The sequence below is a fragment of the Gymnogyps californianus genome, chromosome 13, assembly GCF_018139145.2.
Source record: "Gymnogyps californianus isolate 813 chromosome 13, ASM1813914v2, whole genome shotgun sequence".
Taxonomy (NCBI): Eukaryota; Metazoa; Chordata; class Aves; order Accipitriformes; family Cathartidae; genus Gymnogyps; species Gymnogyps californianus.
In genome coordinates this window covers 192,397-209,045 of record NC_059483.1, presented here as the reverse complement: position 1 = coordinate 209,045, position 16,649 = coordinate 192,397, and the positions used below count along the sequence as shown (strand labels likewise).

At 41.0% G+C, this 16,649-nt stretch overlaps 1 protein-coding gene across 4 annotated transcripts in view; it reads right to left on the bottom strand.

Moving 5' to 3' along the window:
• The window catches only part of NR2C2 (nuclear receptor subfamily 2 group C member 2), a 34,300-nt gene extending 22,629 nt beyond the window's left edge, over positions 1-11,671 (bottom strand). The window contains exons 1-2 of one of the 4 annotated variants that reach the window (XM_050904451.1): positions 11,592-11,671; positions 9,472-9,555 (exon numbers count right to left, since the gene is read on the bottom strand). In XM_050904451.1, the coding sequence (XP_050760408.1) occupies positions 9,472-9,531 (60 nt within the window). In that variant the 5' untranslated portion in view covers positions 9,532-9,555; positions 11,592-11,671. Of the gene's footprint in view, positions 1-3,790; positions 3,813-8,095; positions 8,196-9,471; positions 9,556-11,057; positions 11,139-11,591 lie in introns of those variants that run through there. The other 3 variants (XM_050904450.1, XM_050904452.1, XM_050904453.1) reach the window with 3 other exon arrangements.
• Positions 11,672-16,649: the final 4,978 nt, after the last annotated feature.

Below are 16,649 nucleotides of genomic sequence, written 5' to 3'. Positions count from 1 at the left end.
ATCCAATCCCATTTTTATTAAGCTTAGGATATACAGATGCTTATAAAAAGTACCTTATTTAGTATTACTGGGTTTTTTTCAGATATAAACATGAGCTGAAGCTATTCTATCAGTCTTTAACACAGAGAAGTATCTGCAGATGTAGATGTCTATATGTATTTTTTCTCACTATTGGTACATGCATTTTTGCCATTCTTAGTTTGGAACCTGACCACACAAAAAATTGGGCTTAACTGAACAAAATCAAAACAACGTGTATCAAAATTATCCTGGATGTTCTTGAAGAATTAGAACATGGTTAGTTCCAGATCTCTGTTGGTTTGTTTGTTTTCAATAGAGTAGAGGGAAAGCTAAATCATTCTGCTACTTCTAATATAGTAACTTAGAAGAAAATTACATATGCTTATTTGTGCTGTACTCATTACGAAAGCTCTGCTTTCTTGGTGCATTTTAGAAGTTACTAGTCCGTGACATGCCTCAATGTTTTGACTCATGAGAAAATTCAAAACAAAGGAGATAACTTGGTTCTAAAGCCATACACTGCATATGTTCACCAGTATTTTCAAAAAAGTTGCAAAAATATTTGAACAACAGTTAGTGCACACAAGACACTACTATTTTGGTGTAGACTACAGCAACGCCACAGGTGACGTTACTGTCCACAGTCAACAGCACAACATGGATACTTTTTCAGTCACATTCTTTATTGAAAGTTATTATATAAAATGATGGAAAAACACAATAATATTTAAAAGACTGCTGACAGCAAATTTTACACATGCAGCATATCTGAATAACAAGCATTGTAAGTTCTTAAAATACGATATAAATTTATACAGACATCCCATTTCAATTGGCATAAAGTACTGCAGTGATGTACTCTATAAAAAGAATGAACCGAATATGGCACTACTGATTTCTTCTACACTTAGTTTAACCCATAACTACTTATTTGAAAACAATATATATAGGCCAAAACTCTGTTCTTTGGAAAAATGTTCTGTAATGTCAATGACTTAGCAGCCTAGATTTTTACATAAGTTTGCCTAATGCTAAATAAATCTTACTTACATTTTTAAACAGATTTTACATTTTGATAATTTCATCATTTTAAATAATTGTAAATAATTTAAATAAATGGTATAATTTACAATACTTGCACATTGTGAATGTAAACAATAATTTGGGTTTTCATAAATACCCCCTAAGTACACATTTACATTGTCCCACAGAATCTATAGGACTGCGTTCAGTGTATGACTCATTAGAATAATTCCATTCTATATGGGCATTTGAGAGTATCAAATTAGCGTTTAATATCTGCAGCGACACGTGGCCAAAACCAGGAAGCTCAGAAGTTGTTTTTATTAAATCCTCTTCTAAACAATCTTGGAATGATTTGTTTATCAAAACCTATATAGTTGGACAACAGGGTAGTGTCAATTCAGTCATTATTTAAGCTTGCATGGAAAATTCTTAATTTTGTAAGCTTTCCTGTTTAATATACAAAAAAGTTCATTTGTGATATAAAGAAAGAAAAAACAGTTTGGATAGCAAGGAAAATTTACTGCAGTCTCTTTGGGGAAGCACTTAATGAAGCCATACTGTTCTATTCTCCTATTGCCTGTACCATAAGTAGTCCCATATACTGTAAAAGTAAAACCTAAATCAAACATGCTATCTCTAATTATCCTTAGTACACAGGAGAGATGTAGAAATAGTAGAATCTTCTAATTATTGGACGATACAAGGCATCCAGCAGCAGAAAACAAGATACCTAGGCGAGAAAAAAACCAAGACTCCCAAAATCAAGACTCTTAGAGGACAGATATGAACAATGATCTCCTTATCTTCCATGCCAAATTGTTATCTAAGCCATGCACCCTTTAAAAGGTCTAAATTAGAGCAAGAAGGTCTTTTAAAACTGTTTTCCAATTCTTTCACCTTCATTTATAGGATCCTTAGCCTTTTTTTGAAGCATCTTCGAACCTTACACCACGATGCACTGCGGGCAGCATGGAAATAGAGAGATCTATTTTTCCATGTTGTTCAAGGATTTATAGCAACTTATAAAAAGAATGCCAGTATATATATGGTAACTGCACTGAAATTCTTCTGCAAACATTTTGGGATTAAACAACCATTTTTTTTTTCTGGGTTTGTAAAGTACCTGCTGCAAAGGGGTCCTAGTGTACAACAGTGGTCCCAGGTACTATGTCAATATGAAAACTAGTGCTTTATGCTTTAAAACACTTTCTCAGTTTTTATAGAATGGACCACGTCCTCATATAAAGGTTATTTTTACTGATCAACTCCAGTCTCCTTTAATATGAGTTATTTCTCATCCTCACCGGATGATGAGTTGGTTATCTTAAGTCTAACAGTGAGTTCTCTATAAAGTTGGGTAAGTTTGAGATCAGCTGCCATTATATTCTGATACGTCATTTTCATGTTTAAATATTCAAGAACATGTATTTATTAAACTGAAAACAGATAACATTTTAGTCTTTTCTTGGCTGAGAAGATATGGTGCATCAATGGAGAATAATTTGTCTAACACCAATAAATGCTTCAGTGTGCACATATAATTTATTTTTATACTCTTATTAACATGCATACATGCTCAGGATGGTGTAGGACTCTGAAATGCAAAATTTTACCTTCTTTTCAGGCTTACCTACTTAATACTCAGTGGAATAAGAAGAGCTTTAAATTTCTGACTGCTACTAAAAATCTCAAGTTTATTTTCCAGACTGAATACACATGCCATTGGTTGACAGCAAAACAACAACCATGGTAAATAAATCAAATGCAAAAAGGGAACATATTTTTTGAAACACACAATTTACAAGAGTTAGGAGAAAAAAAAAAATCTTCTGTCATTTTCTTTGACAGCTAAATTTCTACCTTGAGCACTGTCACACACCTACAAAGGATCAAAGTGGACAAATATGTGATGCTTTATTATGGCCCTACCCAGTCAACTGCACCAAATTTGACTTCTTAAGTAAAAGTATTTAAAAAAAAAAAAAAGGAAAAAGAAAAAAAAAGGAAAAGTAGTCTGAGAATATGCAACACTAAAAAAGCTCTATCAGATTTACAAGGTTAACTTCAGACAGCTTATATAAATACTACAGGAAAAATTAAGCTATCATTAATTAGACTCCCAAATAAATTGAATCAAAGTATTCTGAAAGCAAATGGCTTGTAAGTACTCATAACAGGAAGATAATACAGTTTAGCATTATATCAGGTTCACTTACAGGAGTGGATTAAACATAACATTGACTATTCTAATCTGTTGTTCAGAGGAAACCATGAAACCTGTATCATGTTTAAAGCAACTGCTTTGGAAGCTGTACATGCAAAGACCTAGTCCTCCAAAGTCAATGATGGTACATGTCTGTAATTCTAAAATATATATTAAAAAAATTAAATACACTTTAATTTCTTTAAGACTGGACAGAGTCTCAAATGAGACTTCATCTTCAAGAGATGAGGAAAGAAACAAAGTAGGCCGTATATCATATAAAACTTCAGCGCACCACATTTTACAGAGACTTAATCAACAATCGTTTAAAAGTAACCACTAACACTGTGACTTAGACATAGTCAGAAAATAATACATATAATGTAAAAGACAGCTCAAAACCCCCTAATTTCCCTACACAAAACACATCAAATACATTTATTTTAAGAGACAAGGGAAAAATAATCTGCTTTAATACACTTCGTAGTGTTTTCTTCCTGGAGCTGCCTAGCTGTACACTGTATAGACTCTAGTACTTACAGTGTGAAATTCTTCCTGCAGTCTTATTTACACTTTTCCTTAGCAAACCTCTGAGGGCAAAACAATCCAAGAGAAATGTCGAGGTCACTTTTAGTCAGATCACAGATATTTTCATCCAGTCTCCATTACTGAGGATTCCAATCACAGAAAGCAGCCAGTAATGTTTTAAAATGCCCTCTCTGTGACCCTGTTCCTCTGAAGGTCAAGTGCACTATCATTCCCTGTAACCAAGGAAGCAGAATCGACTTGTTCCTGCTGTTTTGCCAGCTGCTGAAGGAGTTTGTCTAATAGCAAGATTAATTTCATCTGGGGAAGATAGTACCAGGTTATCAAGCTTCCCACTCCCCCTGTTCTCTGTTCTTAAGCCCCTCAACCTGCTCACTCTCTGTGAACTGTAAAACAGCAAAATGAAATCTGAGAAAAGAGTTTGCCTGTATCTTCAATTATTTTCAAATCAGCAAAACTGAAAGGAAAATCCATCACATTCCCTGTGGAGCATCTTTAGCCTTAAAGTTCATCAAGCTAATGTATTTAAAGGAACATAAGCCTTTCTAAACTAGTCCGAGGCCCTCAAATATGAAGTAGTGTAATCAGTCTTAATACACTTAAGAATTCATACAGTAAGTTCATGACACACGTGTGATTAATTAAACTCCATAACAAAACATTAGTATGAGGCTGCAGTGAAGGCTGACAAATGGATGAAAACAGAAAATATTTTTAAATTCTTAGAAAGTGAAATTTGTTAAAGTTACAGTACGTGAAGTTTTGGGAAAAATGACCATGTGCTTGACAAGTTTTACAACAGTAAACCTGAATGCAGTGCACTTCCACTACAAAGCTTCATGTAACAAATGCATGACCGAGGCGTCTTAAGTAGTGCTGGTATTTTCTTTTAACTTCAAGGACTCCTAATCTTAGCACAGAGAAGTGCTCACTATTGAAATTAGGCTCTTTACTTGATAGAAAACACAATTATCTATTGTACAACTCTCTAAAAATAATATCTATGAATAATTACTGTAACCACAGAAGTGTATTTACAGCATGGGTACAATGTAAATATTAGGTCAACTAATTATGATCCAGTGTGGAGGAAAGTATTATACCTAAAACATGAGAAAACCCCATAAAATTTTAGTTGGATTTTCCTTGTGCTTATTATCTGACACCACACTTAATAACCTTGTCACTCTAGGCTTTTATTTGTCCAATTCATTCAGGAAAGACGTTTATGATTACCTGATTAGCAGCTGTCTTTCCTGGGACAAAAACCAAATCCTGAATGTAATAACACTTTATCACTACACAACCCTCTGTTCAGAAGTAGACTTCCCAACTCTGAAGTCTGGAATAGCTGTATTGCAAAGAGAAGGCGGAATCCTTGTAACACTTAAGCAGAAGTGATATAAAAACACATAGTAAGAAAAAAAAGACTAAAAGTTACTTGTTTTCCGAATCAAAAGACAAGCTAGCAAAGTAATCAAAATTTGAAATAAATTACAAAACCTACCAACTATAGCGTACTGATGTAGTTAGTACTACTTTAGTAGTAGTTAGAACTACATTAGTAGTTAGTAATGTAGTTAACAGCTTTGTCACAACTGCCTAAGTCACCCACAAAATCTCAAAGACTTGAGCAAGAATGAAATGCATCTTTAACTAAGAGTAATGTTAGATTTTTAGGGCCTGGTAATTCTTTTTTTGATGGAACTTTCTCAAGTACTATATACTGCACTGAAATATTACAGCTACAAAGGCTTTCACTCTTATTTTTATAGGACATCATCTATGCTACCGTAATAAACACCCACAGTTAAGCAGAATTAGTATAATTTAGAGTTTCTAATATTTCAACAGTGATATTCTTATAGAACAATGCTTGCAAGAGCATATATTATGTTTAATACAACAGAGTTAATGAGAAATTCTGAAATTACTGTACCTAGTAATTTTCACAGGAAAACACTATTCAGAAATTAGTTCAGATATCTATCATTCTCCTTAGAGTCTTACTTTTGTTGTTGTATACATTTCACTTACTGGAAAAGTTTGTGATACTCTTTGGAATTAACTGTCCTGACCACTTGGGCCCTTTGTAGAATGGCAGATAAAATTCAGATCTACCACAGAAGAACTCATCTGTAGTTTAACTGCCCTAACAGGATGCCTGTGCAAGATCTTGTACGAGACATATGAAGGCAACAGTCATGGAAGAAGCTGCAATTCTTGGCATATTTGCATCCTAAAAAATCTCAGAGTACGTCTTACATAACACCCCAATACCTATATTACACCAGCGGCTATGCCACATCTGGTAACATTCTTGAATTCAGAGGCTGCCAAACTGCATAAGCCATGTAGGATCTCCTTACTCCAATATGCACTTTGTGTGAAATACCTCTCAGGCTGATGGTATGTCTAGGTCTTATGCAATTAACAGTAACTTGAGAAAAGCTGTGTTTGAACTAAAAATTGTTTGAGAAGACTCAGCATCAAAACTCCACCTTGAAAACTGATCCAGAAATGAGAAAATGGCCAATGACAATAATAATATATTAAACATAAATGGCCATATTTTACACTTTGTTAATTCTTACAACAAAGCAAAAATTTATTCCATCAGAACAGCAATGTTTCTATTGGAAACATTTCTCTTTTTCAGCACACTGTGCTTCATCTGGACTTAAACCTAAATTGCTGAACTACTTATGATTTAACGTGTCAGAAAGATCTGAAGACGGTCAAGAAAATACTGTATGTGACAAAGATATCCGGTATTTTTTCAGTCCCATGGCAAAACACACTTTCAGAAAGGCCCAAGGTTTTGATAGGTTCTTATCAGGGCACTGAGGGAACCGAAAGCAACTGAAATCCTCCAGCAATGCAGCTCGCTTAAACAAGATCCCAGGAAGCACCGGCCTCAATAAAGTTATCTCCTGTGACTCTCTCCCTATAGCCTCTGACAGAGAAAAAGGATGCACTGGGAATAGTTTGTGGCTGTCATGGAGCTGGAAGGGGATAGTTTTAGCAACTACTAAAAGTTCTTCCTGTGTAAAAGTTCACATCAGAGCTGATGTTGGAAAGAGGAAATAGCCCTTATTCCTCCCCCCAGTGACAGTTCTGTTTAAAAACTTCGCATTAAAAACTAAGGCACTGCACAGGGAATACATCTCCACAACCAAATACAATCTTCTTAAACAATACACAAATCAAAGCTAAGTTGGTGCAGGGACTGAACCTGGGCCACTGATATATTGCACAGTGACAGTACTAAATAAATACTTGAGAAAAGCAGTGTTACTTATCTTTGCATTAAGGCTATAGTATTTTTTATGCTTTTCAAAAGCTACTCAGGATGAGGAAGAATTACTGAAATTCCCTCTGAATCCCCTAGCTGCTCTCTGTTCTCCAATCTCATGAACTGTAAGTAAAGGCAACAGCAGACACTAAAAATGGAACTCTCTCACCCAATCTGTTCAGAAATACACAGTTGGAAAAATGCAGAAGCAACACTGCTATAAGGCAGAAGCAAGCAACAGCAGCGAAACCATTTGAAACCATTACAAGGACAATTTTACAAAGTCCTAAAAATAGAGTAAGTACAAAAATACATGCAATACTGGAGTGTGCTCAGTAACTTCTGTGATAGATTCACAGTTTCATGGAAAACAAACCTGATGAACTATTGCTCAAGAATGAAAAACAACATATGCCCTACTTGCATGACAGTCTGATTTGGGGCTTGGCATCATAGTTCTCAATAAACCCATGCACTACATACGTGGCAATTATGTTGAGAAAATGATGCAGATATAGCTAAACCTGCCAATATTTGCATTAAGTTATCCTGTTTGCAACTTGTCTCTCATCATTCATAACTTAAAAATCAGTGCATGACTAATGACTCTTTCTCTCCTTCCATTTAATTTTCATCGATGAAAAATATGATATTCTGAAAAAGCCTCTCATTTTTTAAGGCCAGTGCCAAGTTTCATGCTACATTTTCTCTGAGAAACAGTGGGTACAAATATAGAATTTTAGCGTACTTCAACAAAACTAGTAATGTATTTACCTGTATTAAAACTGTATCTGACTGAAGACACAAATAGCAGGCAGCCAGCCATTCATAAAGAAATGGTTCAATGTTAACATGGTCATAGCATTAATTAAATCTTAATGAGATAATGCTGCTTATAACTATTTTGCCATGAACAAAGTTTTCATGGTGTTATGCAGTGGACAGGCATATAATTTAAGGAGGAGTTGAATACTATAAAGAGATGAAGCCCTCTATTTACCCACCGGCCAGGAAGAAATCACAGAGCTTCATACACTCTTGAGATGGAGCGATCTCTCCAGTGGCAAGATACAACCATCACACTATGTTACCACGGTGCATTTCCTGCACGAGGAATTACAAATGTCACATATTTTATGTGCCTTAGATGTGATTATAGCACTCAAGTTCTACCAAAATAGTATACGGTTTGCCAGTATTTCCATTACAGGTTTTTATTTCCAAGTTTGTTTGGAATTGTTTTTAAAAAATGCAGCTTGCCAAATTGATACCTGGTATAGCAAACTAGAGTGAAAATTCGCTTGTCAGTTTTCAGTGTGAATTTTTAGGGTTTTTTGAAACTACTCCTTAGATGTTATGTCCAGGGTACTCAGTAGGCCATTTTCCACACTATTTAAAAAGAACCAAAATTTTTTAGAAAAAAATTGCTCTAAGTAGGGAATCTCGAATCCATTTCTGAAAACACAATGACACACATATTTCCTTCATATATAGAGCTTCTTGAACTAAAAAAATTGTTTAATATCCAGGTGTAATCTTAGTTCAATAGGTCAAAAAACCCCAGACTTATGTTTGAAAAGTGGCCTTGTCTACAGAGGTCTCTTAGCCTACTTGCCCTTCATTATTTATGAAATCCTTTAATTATGTAATCATACCATAAATCATAGTAAATTTGAAGGATATTAAACCAAATAATTTTAAACAAACAAAACCGCTAGTTTATTTTTTGACTGAAGTTTGCATACTGAAGGAGATAAATAGGTTATTTTCTATGGCCATGACCACATGCAGTTTCAGTGTTTATGAGTTGATTTAGACATTTTAGCTGTTGAGCATCCAAGCTTCAGTGAATATACATCAAGACAAGACATCACTTAATATCACTTTAAGTAGATTTTGTGCTCTTTTTCTCATACATGTAGGCAGAAAATATAAAGGCTGATTTAAATTAATCACCCTACTGTAAATTCAATATAGTGCATAAGTAAAACAGGTAACTTCAAACACTGTTCTGGATTTAGATGACAACTCAAGAGATAAGCAGAAACCTTTCATGTCCAAAATGGTCAAGCTAATGATCAAATGACCAGAAACTTTGTTGTATTAATTTTTTTAAACAATCCATAATACAGCCAAGTTTCTCTGCACTTCATGTTGAATTTCCTACTTGCATTCCTAATATGGGGGCCACCAGAATGAAGGTAAACAAACCACATACTGGTTGCACTAGTTTCTTGTTTGTCCCCAAGTGTAAAGCAATACTGTTCTATCAAAATTTTCTGTTCCATTTATGCTTAATTGTAAACAGCAAGGACTCCCTAATATGTTTTTCATTTCAAAAGCTCATATACCAACTGTTGTGATATCATCTGTCACTCACCTCAGCCACCTGCTGAGTCTCCACTACCTGCTGAGCCAGCACCTCCATATTGGTTGCCATGGTGAAACAAGATCATTAGAGAACCTGTTTGAAAAGATGCCAGCAACTTCCATCAGGCACAAAAGTTAGTTTTTTCCTTATTATTAAAGAAAGCTCTGATATGATTTTTTGATAATTTACAATACTGTTTGACATATCTGACAAATAAGAAAATATGCCATGGATGCATGTGTGTGCGTGCGTGCACACATATATACACATATATGTACAGTACATGCATACTGGAACCATACTGTTCAGAAAGCCGAGGCACACAGTTATTCTTTTACTTTATAAAGCCTCTAATACACTATTTTTACTCTATTATTTAAGCTCCAAAGAAGACATGTTAATTTCATAAATTAGAAAGGACTAATTCGAGTGTCAACTACTGATGCAGTTTTTGGAATTCACAGATCTCTAAGGTGCTTTCCTCAACTCAAGGGAAGAGAAAATTTACAGTTAAACTGCTTCTACACTACGTGCTGAACAACGAAACAGCAATCTAAGAATGCTGTTTTGAGCAAATTTTTATTGAGTCATTTCATCAAACTGCCATGTTCATCCATATTCCTACGGTAACCTTGCACAATAAGGGAAATAAACTGTCACATCTAAAATATATTTTCTATTATCTAAACTATTTTTTCATTATAATGTGATAGTATTATCACTCTGAGGAGAAAATACTGCAGAATTGTTTTGTCCTATCGTGAGTGTCTGTACCTTCAACTCGATGCTCTTCAGGGTTAAAAAAAAAAAAAAGACAAAGCAAACAAAAAGGAAGAAACAAGAAAAAAACCACTTCCAATATATTTTTAATGATCATTATTAGGGCTGTGTTTCTCCAAGGGTAAATTTAATTAAGATTTCAAATTCATGCATTCAGTTTTTAATTGTGACTTGCTCATTACAGAGCCAGAGTTCAGATTCTGACCCCGGTGCAGGTAATGAAAAGGTATTCCTGAATGCTGGCCCATTTCATGTTTTATTGAAAACCTTCTGTTGGTACTTGCAAAGCAATCATTTAACATAAAATTAAAAAATACTATGAACAATAGCAAAACATGTACCAGAAAAATGCATGCATGTCTCTAGCACCAACCCCCCCATTCAAATGCAACTTCTACAAAGCTAATGTTGTTGAAAATGTCAAAATTCATTAAGTTAAAAAGATTAAATCATATTGTGGTAAATTAAATGTGAAAATTATTTTGTATACGTCAATGGAAGACTATTTGTAATAATGCATAATCAAAATTGAGATATTCCCTATGGAAATCATATTTATGCTACTTTCTCATACAGTTTGTAATTTTTATTCAAGTGTTCAACTTGGACAGTAAGCTTATGAACCATTTCCACCAGACCCATTTAATATTGCAGCTTACAGATGGTTTCTCAGTTGCTCAGTGATTCCTTTTCAGTGTTTTCTCTTATTTTAAATTAATTTTTTGTGTTCAGCAAGGAAGATAATCATATGCTCATAACATGCTGTTTTCTCAGTGCTTTAAGCTGAAGATGAGATATTTTGTTCATAAGAATACCTAAGACCCAATGAAGTCTTTCCTGTGGTAAGGCTCTGACAGATTTGCTGTTGGTGTTGTCATCCACCAAGGTTTTCTGTACTTGCGATCTTCCCAAAACAGCAATAAGCTGAGGCTATCTGATCAAATCCAATTGGAAGCCCAGAGACCACACACAGCCATGCCAACTAAGATTGTTGATGATGATGACTCCCAGAATGTGACACAAGGCAAAATCCGCTTCCTAGCAAAAACCTTGAGCAGCAGGGTTCATAAGGAAAAAAAAAAAAATCCCCAAAACAAACCAACAAAAAAGGTGGAACTTACAAAACTGCAAAGGAGGCACCTGGAGCACCAGGAAAATATTTTCAGTGTAATAGGGTGGCAGCCAACTCAGTACGTGTAGATACACTGCTGTCCAAAATATGGCATAAATCCATTAATCTCTCCCTAAATTGCAGTGAAATCTCAAAGAAAGTCATACACTCTATTTGAGATATTCTATTGGCGTGGCCCTATTAGGAGGACAAGGCAAAAGGCCGAATTCAAGCTTACTGAAATTTGTTCCTTTGTCTAAGGAAACAGGGTTCTTCACACTGCGTGCTTGACTCCGCTACATCGAGCGGCAGGCCAGCACGCTTCTCCTCAGCAGGAGTCTGGAGACAGGAAAGGCGGGGCTCGCAAGCTGGGCTCTGCCGGGAACCTCTGTTACATCGCCACTGTGGCAGAAGCCGGCAGGAATCCTTGCAACAACTGATACGACAGAAAATAACGAGGCCGAAGCCCTGGCCAGGAGCAGCCCCGACACCTCAGACCCGCCGAACCCCGCGCCGCCCGGGCCGAGGCGAGCCTGACGACAGCCGCCTTCCCGCCGCGCTCGCCGCCGGCCCCCATTGGCTGCGGCGCGGCCCGCCGACACGCAGAACGCCCCGCGCGGCCCGCTACTGAAGAGCCTTCATGCAGCTACCGCCCCGCGCGCCATGAAACCACACCCCTCCCTCCCGCCTCCCAGTTCCAACCAATGACCTCATCGAAGACGCAGTACTCCCACACACGCCACCGATTGGTTGAGGGAACCGCCTGTAAGGCCGGTGGCCCCGCCTCTCGAGTAAGAGGGAAAACACCCGAGGGACGCGACTAAGCACAAGATGGCGGCGCTGGCTGGCGGCCAAGTCCCAGGCGGGGCTGCTGCCGCCGCCATTAGGCCCCCCTCCCCCTCCCCTCCGGTATATCCTTATGTCAGGCTATGAGAGGCCCGGGCATGGCAGTAGGGAAGCGGCCGGTAAGATGGCGGCGGTGTCAGCCCCGTATGCAAAGTACCCGCCGCCCCCTCCCCTCCGCCCTCCCGGTGGCAAAGGTAAAAGGGTCGGGTTCAAGCCGCCGCCTCCGCCCGCTCAGACTCCATCTTCTCTCTCTGTGTCCGTGTCCCGAGCTCGTCATCGCCGCGACCATCGCCCCTGCGACCCCCCGGACAGCAGACTGCTCTCACCGAGACCGGACCGGCTCCGACCTCAGGCGGCCCACATTCCAGCCCAGCGGCTCCGCAACGGGACTCCCGCACCGGATCGACCCAGCACCTCACAATGGTCCTCTCTCTCTCTCTCTCTCTCTCTCTCTCTCTCTCTCCAGGAGCTGTAGGCCAGCCTACAGCACGGCCGGCTCCCGCTTACCAGCGAAATACCGGAGCCTTAAAATCCCCCCCTCCCCTTAAACCGAGCGTTACCCCTCCCCTTTGCCGCTCGCGGGGGTGTCCCGAACAGGGCCCCGATGCCACCTCCCCGCGCCCCCTCCCTCTTCCTGGCCCCAACGAAAGAAACCCAACCGGGCCGCCTCAATTTTAAAAAACGATTTTTACCTCAGGAATTGGCGCCAAACGTGCCCTGGCGGTGACCCTGACCCGGGCCCAGGCGGGCCGGTGTTGGGTGACGGTGCCCAGCGGCGGCCCTCCCTCCCCCCGTGAGGGCGGCGGCGGTGAGGGGGCTAACGGGGTCCGCGGAGGGGAAGGGGGGGGCCGGGTCTGTATTACGGGGCCGCGCGGGGGGGGGTGGTGGTGTTTTGTTTTGTGTGCCGTGCCCCTGTGAAAGGTCAGAGTTCGTGACCCCGCCCGCCGCTGCCGCCGCCCGAGAGCGTTTCCCCGCTTCCTCTTCCCAGCACCAGGCCGGCCGCGGCCCCCTCCATCCCCCTCGCGGGGCGGGGCTGGGGACGACGGCGGGGGAGGGGCTACCTGAGCCGCTCAGGGCCTTCGCGCCAACGCTCGGGCGGGCAGCGCGCGCCGCGGGCCCGCTCCGGCTGTGCCAGCAGCAGCAGCAGCAGCAGCGGCGGCGTTGGCGTTCCCTGCGCACGTCGGGGGGGCTCTGGGCCCGGAGGGCTGGGCTGGGCTGTCGTTGCGGCCCGGCGGGAGAGGGCGCTGGGCAGGCACCTGAGCCTGGAAGATCCCAGCCCTTGCCCAGGCTCCTTCTTCTGAAACTGTGAGGGGAAGGTACTGCCCCTGTTCGAAGGCAGTCCTTTGTAACCCTTGCTTGCGAGGCTCCTCTGCAGCCTGCAGCCTGAATTAACCGGTTGGACGTGGTTATTGTGTGCACAGGTGGGTGTTGATGTTCCATGTATGTCTTGGTTCTTGCTGAAGATGCAGAGTCAGAGAGAGGCTTGCAGTTGATGCTGGCTTTCACAAAGGCCACCGCCAGACTGTCCTGAGTTTTTCTTTCATTTTGTAAAGTCGGTGTTGTCGATTAGGACTCTCCCAGTGCAACTGGCTGTAAGCGAGGCTTGTTCTGCCTCCAAATGTGCGACTGTAGGCATGAGCCAGCGTTGTGTGCAGCTGAGGTGGTTTAAGAGCTTGCCACCTTTCAGTGCTTGTCATCTCTGAGGCTATCGTATGTTGACCCGTGACCCCGGTTCATTGTCATAACTGTGTGTAGCTATTCCTTAACCTACCCCTATCAAAATGATCTTAATACTTCTAGTAAGTTTCTCTTAAGTCTAGTAATTTTGACAGAAGCTAACTTAAGGAGTGGTCAGATGAACAGTAAAACTGGAAGATGTGAAGTGATAGTAGCTCCTGAAAGGAAATGTATGGAAGAGATAGTAGCCGAAGGCAATAATCACTTAAACAGGAGATGCTTTTGTCTGAATAGTTACACAGTCAGTACCCTGATTTTTTTGTTTGCCCTTTTTTTTTTTTTTTTTTTTTGGTTAGAACTGGCAATTTGTGGCAAGGATATGAGAAAGTAAGAACTATGCCTATGAATTATAGCCTTACTGTCACAAACCTGGAGTTAATAACATTAAAGCACATGATGTACAGATGTGTTTGCAATAGATCAATAAAGGAAAATGTTTCAAAAAATGTCTTGGGTGTTTGTTCACTACTGTAATGTTAAATGTATGAAAAATTTTCAAATTCTCAAAATATGGACATGCACATACCTTCAAAAGCACATTTTTTTTAACTTCATAAAACATACTATTAAAGTGTAAATACATTTTTGTAACACAAATACCTTTAAGGATTTTCAAAATTCTCATAATAGCCTTACTTCTTTAGTGTCTCTTCCAGTTGCTGTCCATCTTCTTTCATTCCCTTTTCACAAATTCCTCTTGTTCCACTTACTGACAAGTCTCTGACTATCTGAAAGGAAGAATGGAAAATGCGAGAACCAGAGATGAACTGCTGCTTTCCCCTTCTCTGCTTCCTGCTTGGCAAATTGAGGAAAGGTTTAGAGGACAGGAGGAGTTGTCTCCTTGTTCTTCCTTGTTTGTGCCACCAAGAGAAGGCCTTGCAGCGGTTTTACTCTGAGCTCTGGTGCAGAGTGCAATCCTGCTTGTGCAGCTCCACCGTGCTCGCTGAGGTTGGCAACAAAAAGTGCAGTGAAGAAAGCTGCATCAAGATTGTGACAAATTTTGCTGCGGTTTTTGCAATAACTTCAGTGAAATATAGAACTATACTGTATGCCCTTAACTTATTTAATAAGCAATATTTTATTAGATAATGCTGAAATTTGCTAAATTTATATACACAGACTTCTGAAAGAGCATTAGTAAAAAGTGCTTGTATAGGCCCTTTTTGGCTTTAGCTACGACTGGAGAGAAAATCAATAGAAGATGCTGGAGGTGAAAAAGATCAAAGAGAACTGAGATGCTCTACAAGTAAAGGTTAATAACTAGACTGGCAGCAAAGAAAACAACTAAAAGCATTAAATCTGTCTGCTGGTGAGTTGACCTGGATTGCAGCCAGATGCTGACCCAGCTGCTCACTTCCCCCTCCTTAACAGGACGGGGAGAAAATAGGATGAAAAAGCTTGTAGGTCAAGATAAAGACAGAGATCACGTGCCAGTTACTGTCATGGGCAAAACAGACTCGACTTGGGGAAAATTAATTTAACTAATTGCCAGTTAAAATAGATTTGGATGGTGAGAAAGCCAAAAATTAAACTAATGCCTTCCCCTGCCGCCCCCTTCTGCCAGGCTCAATTTCAGTCCTTTCCTCCTGACTCCTCTATCTTCCCCCTCCCCTCCAGCCCTCAGAGCGGTGCATAGGGGATGGGGGGTTCCAGTCAGTACACACCAGCTCCTCTCTGACCCTTCTTCCTCCTCACACTTTTCCACTGCTCCAGCGTGGGTGCCTCTCCATGGGCCACGGTTCCTGTCAGGAGTGTGGGCTCCTCTCCACAGGCCCCCATTCCTGTCAGGAGCGCATGCTCCAGCATAGGCTCCTCTCCACAGGCCGCCATTCCTGTCAGGAGCGCGTGCTCCAGTGTGGGCTCCTCTCCACAGGCCACCATTCCTGTCGGGAGCATGGGCTCCTCTCCACAGGCCACCATTCCTGTCAGGAGCATGGGCTCCTCTCCACAGGCTGCCATTCCTGTCAGGAGCGCGTGCTCCAGCGTGGGCTCCTCTCCACAGGCTGCCATTCCTGTCAGGAGCATGGGCTCCTCTCCACGGGCCGCCATTCCTGTCAGGAGCGTGGGCTCCTCTCCACGGGCCGCCATTCCTGTCAGGAGCGCGTGCTCCAGCGTGGGCTCCTCTCCACAGGCTGCCATTCCTGTCAGGAGCGTGGGCTCCTCTCCACGGGCCGCCATTCCTGTCAGGAGCGTGGGCTCCTCTCCACGGGCCGCCATTCCTGTCAGGAGCGCGTGCTCCAGCGTGGGCTCCTCTCCACAGGCCGCCGTTCCTGTCAGGAGCGTGGGCTCCAGTGTGGGCTCCTCTCCACAGGCCGCTGTTCCTGTCAGGAAGTATTCAACTGCTCCCAGCCATAGTTCAGAAAGGATTTTAGTGGTGGTCTTCTTCAAACTCTCCTGCTGATAACAAGGACCTTTTAATTCCTCCCTTTTGTGGGATAGTTGCCTCAGAAGAAAAAATGCGCTTCAAAGCTGCCATACAAGAAGTGGAGGGAAGAGACCCCGTGGAAGTTGCTCCTCGCCCAGGAGCACAGATTGAATTCACCACAGACCAGAGGTGAGATGGGAGATGTGCACACTTACAGGGAGGGACGGGTGTTTTAGATGTGGAAGGAGAGAACCATTGCAATGCAAAGGTGGGCTGTAAGAGTACCTGTGGCATAGGCCAAAACCCCTCTTTCTGGTTGTGGTGGTGTTGGCAATAAAAGTACATAAT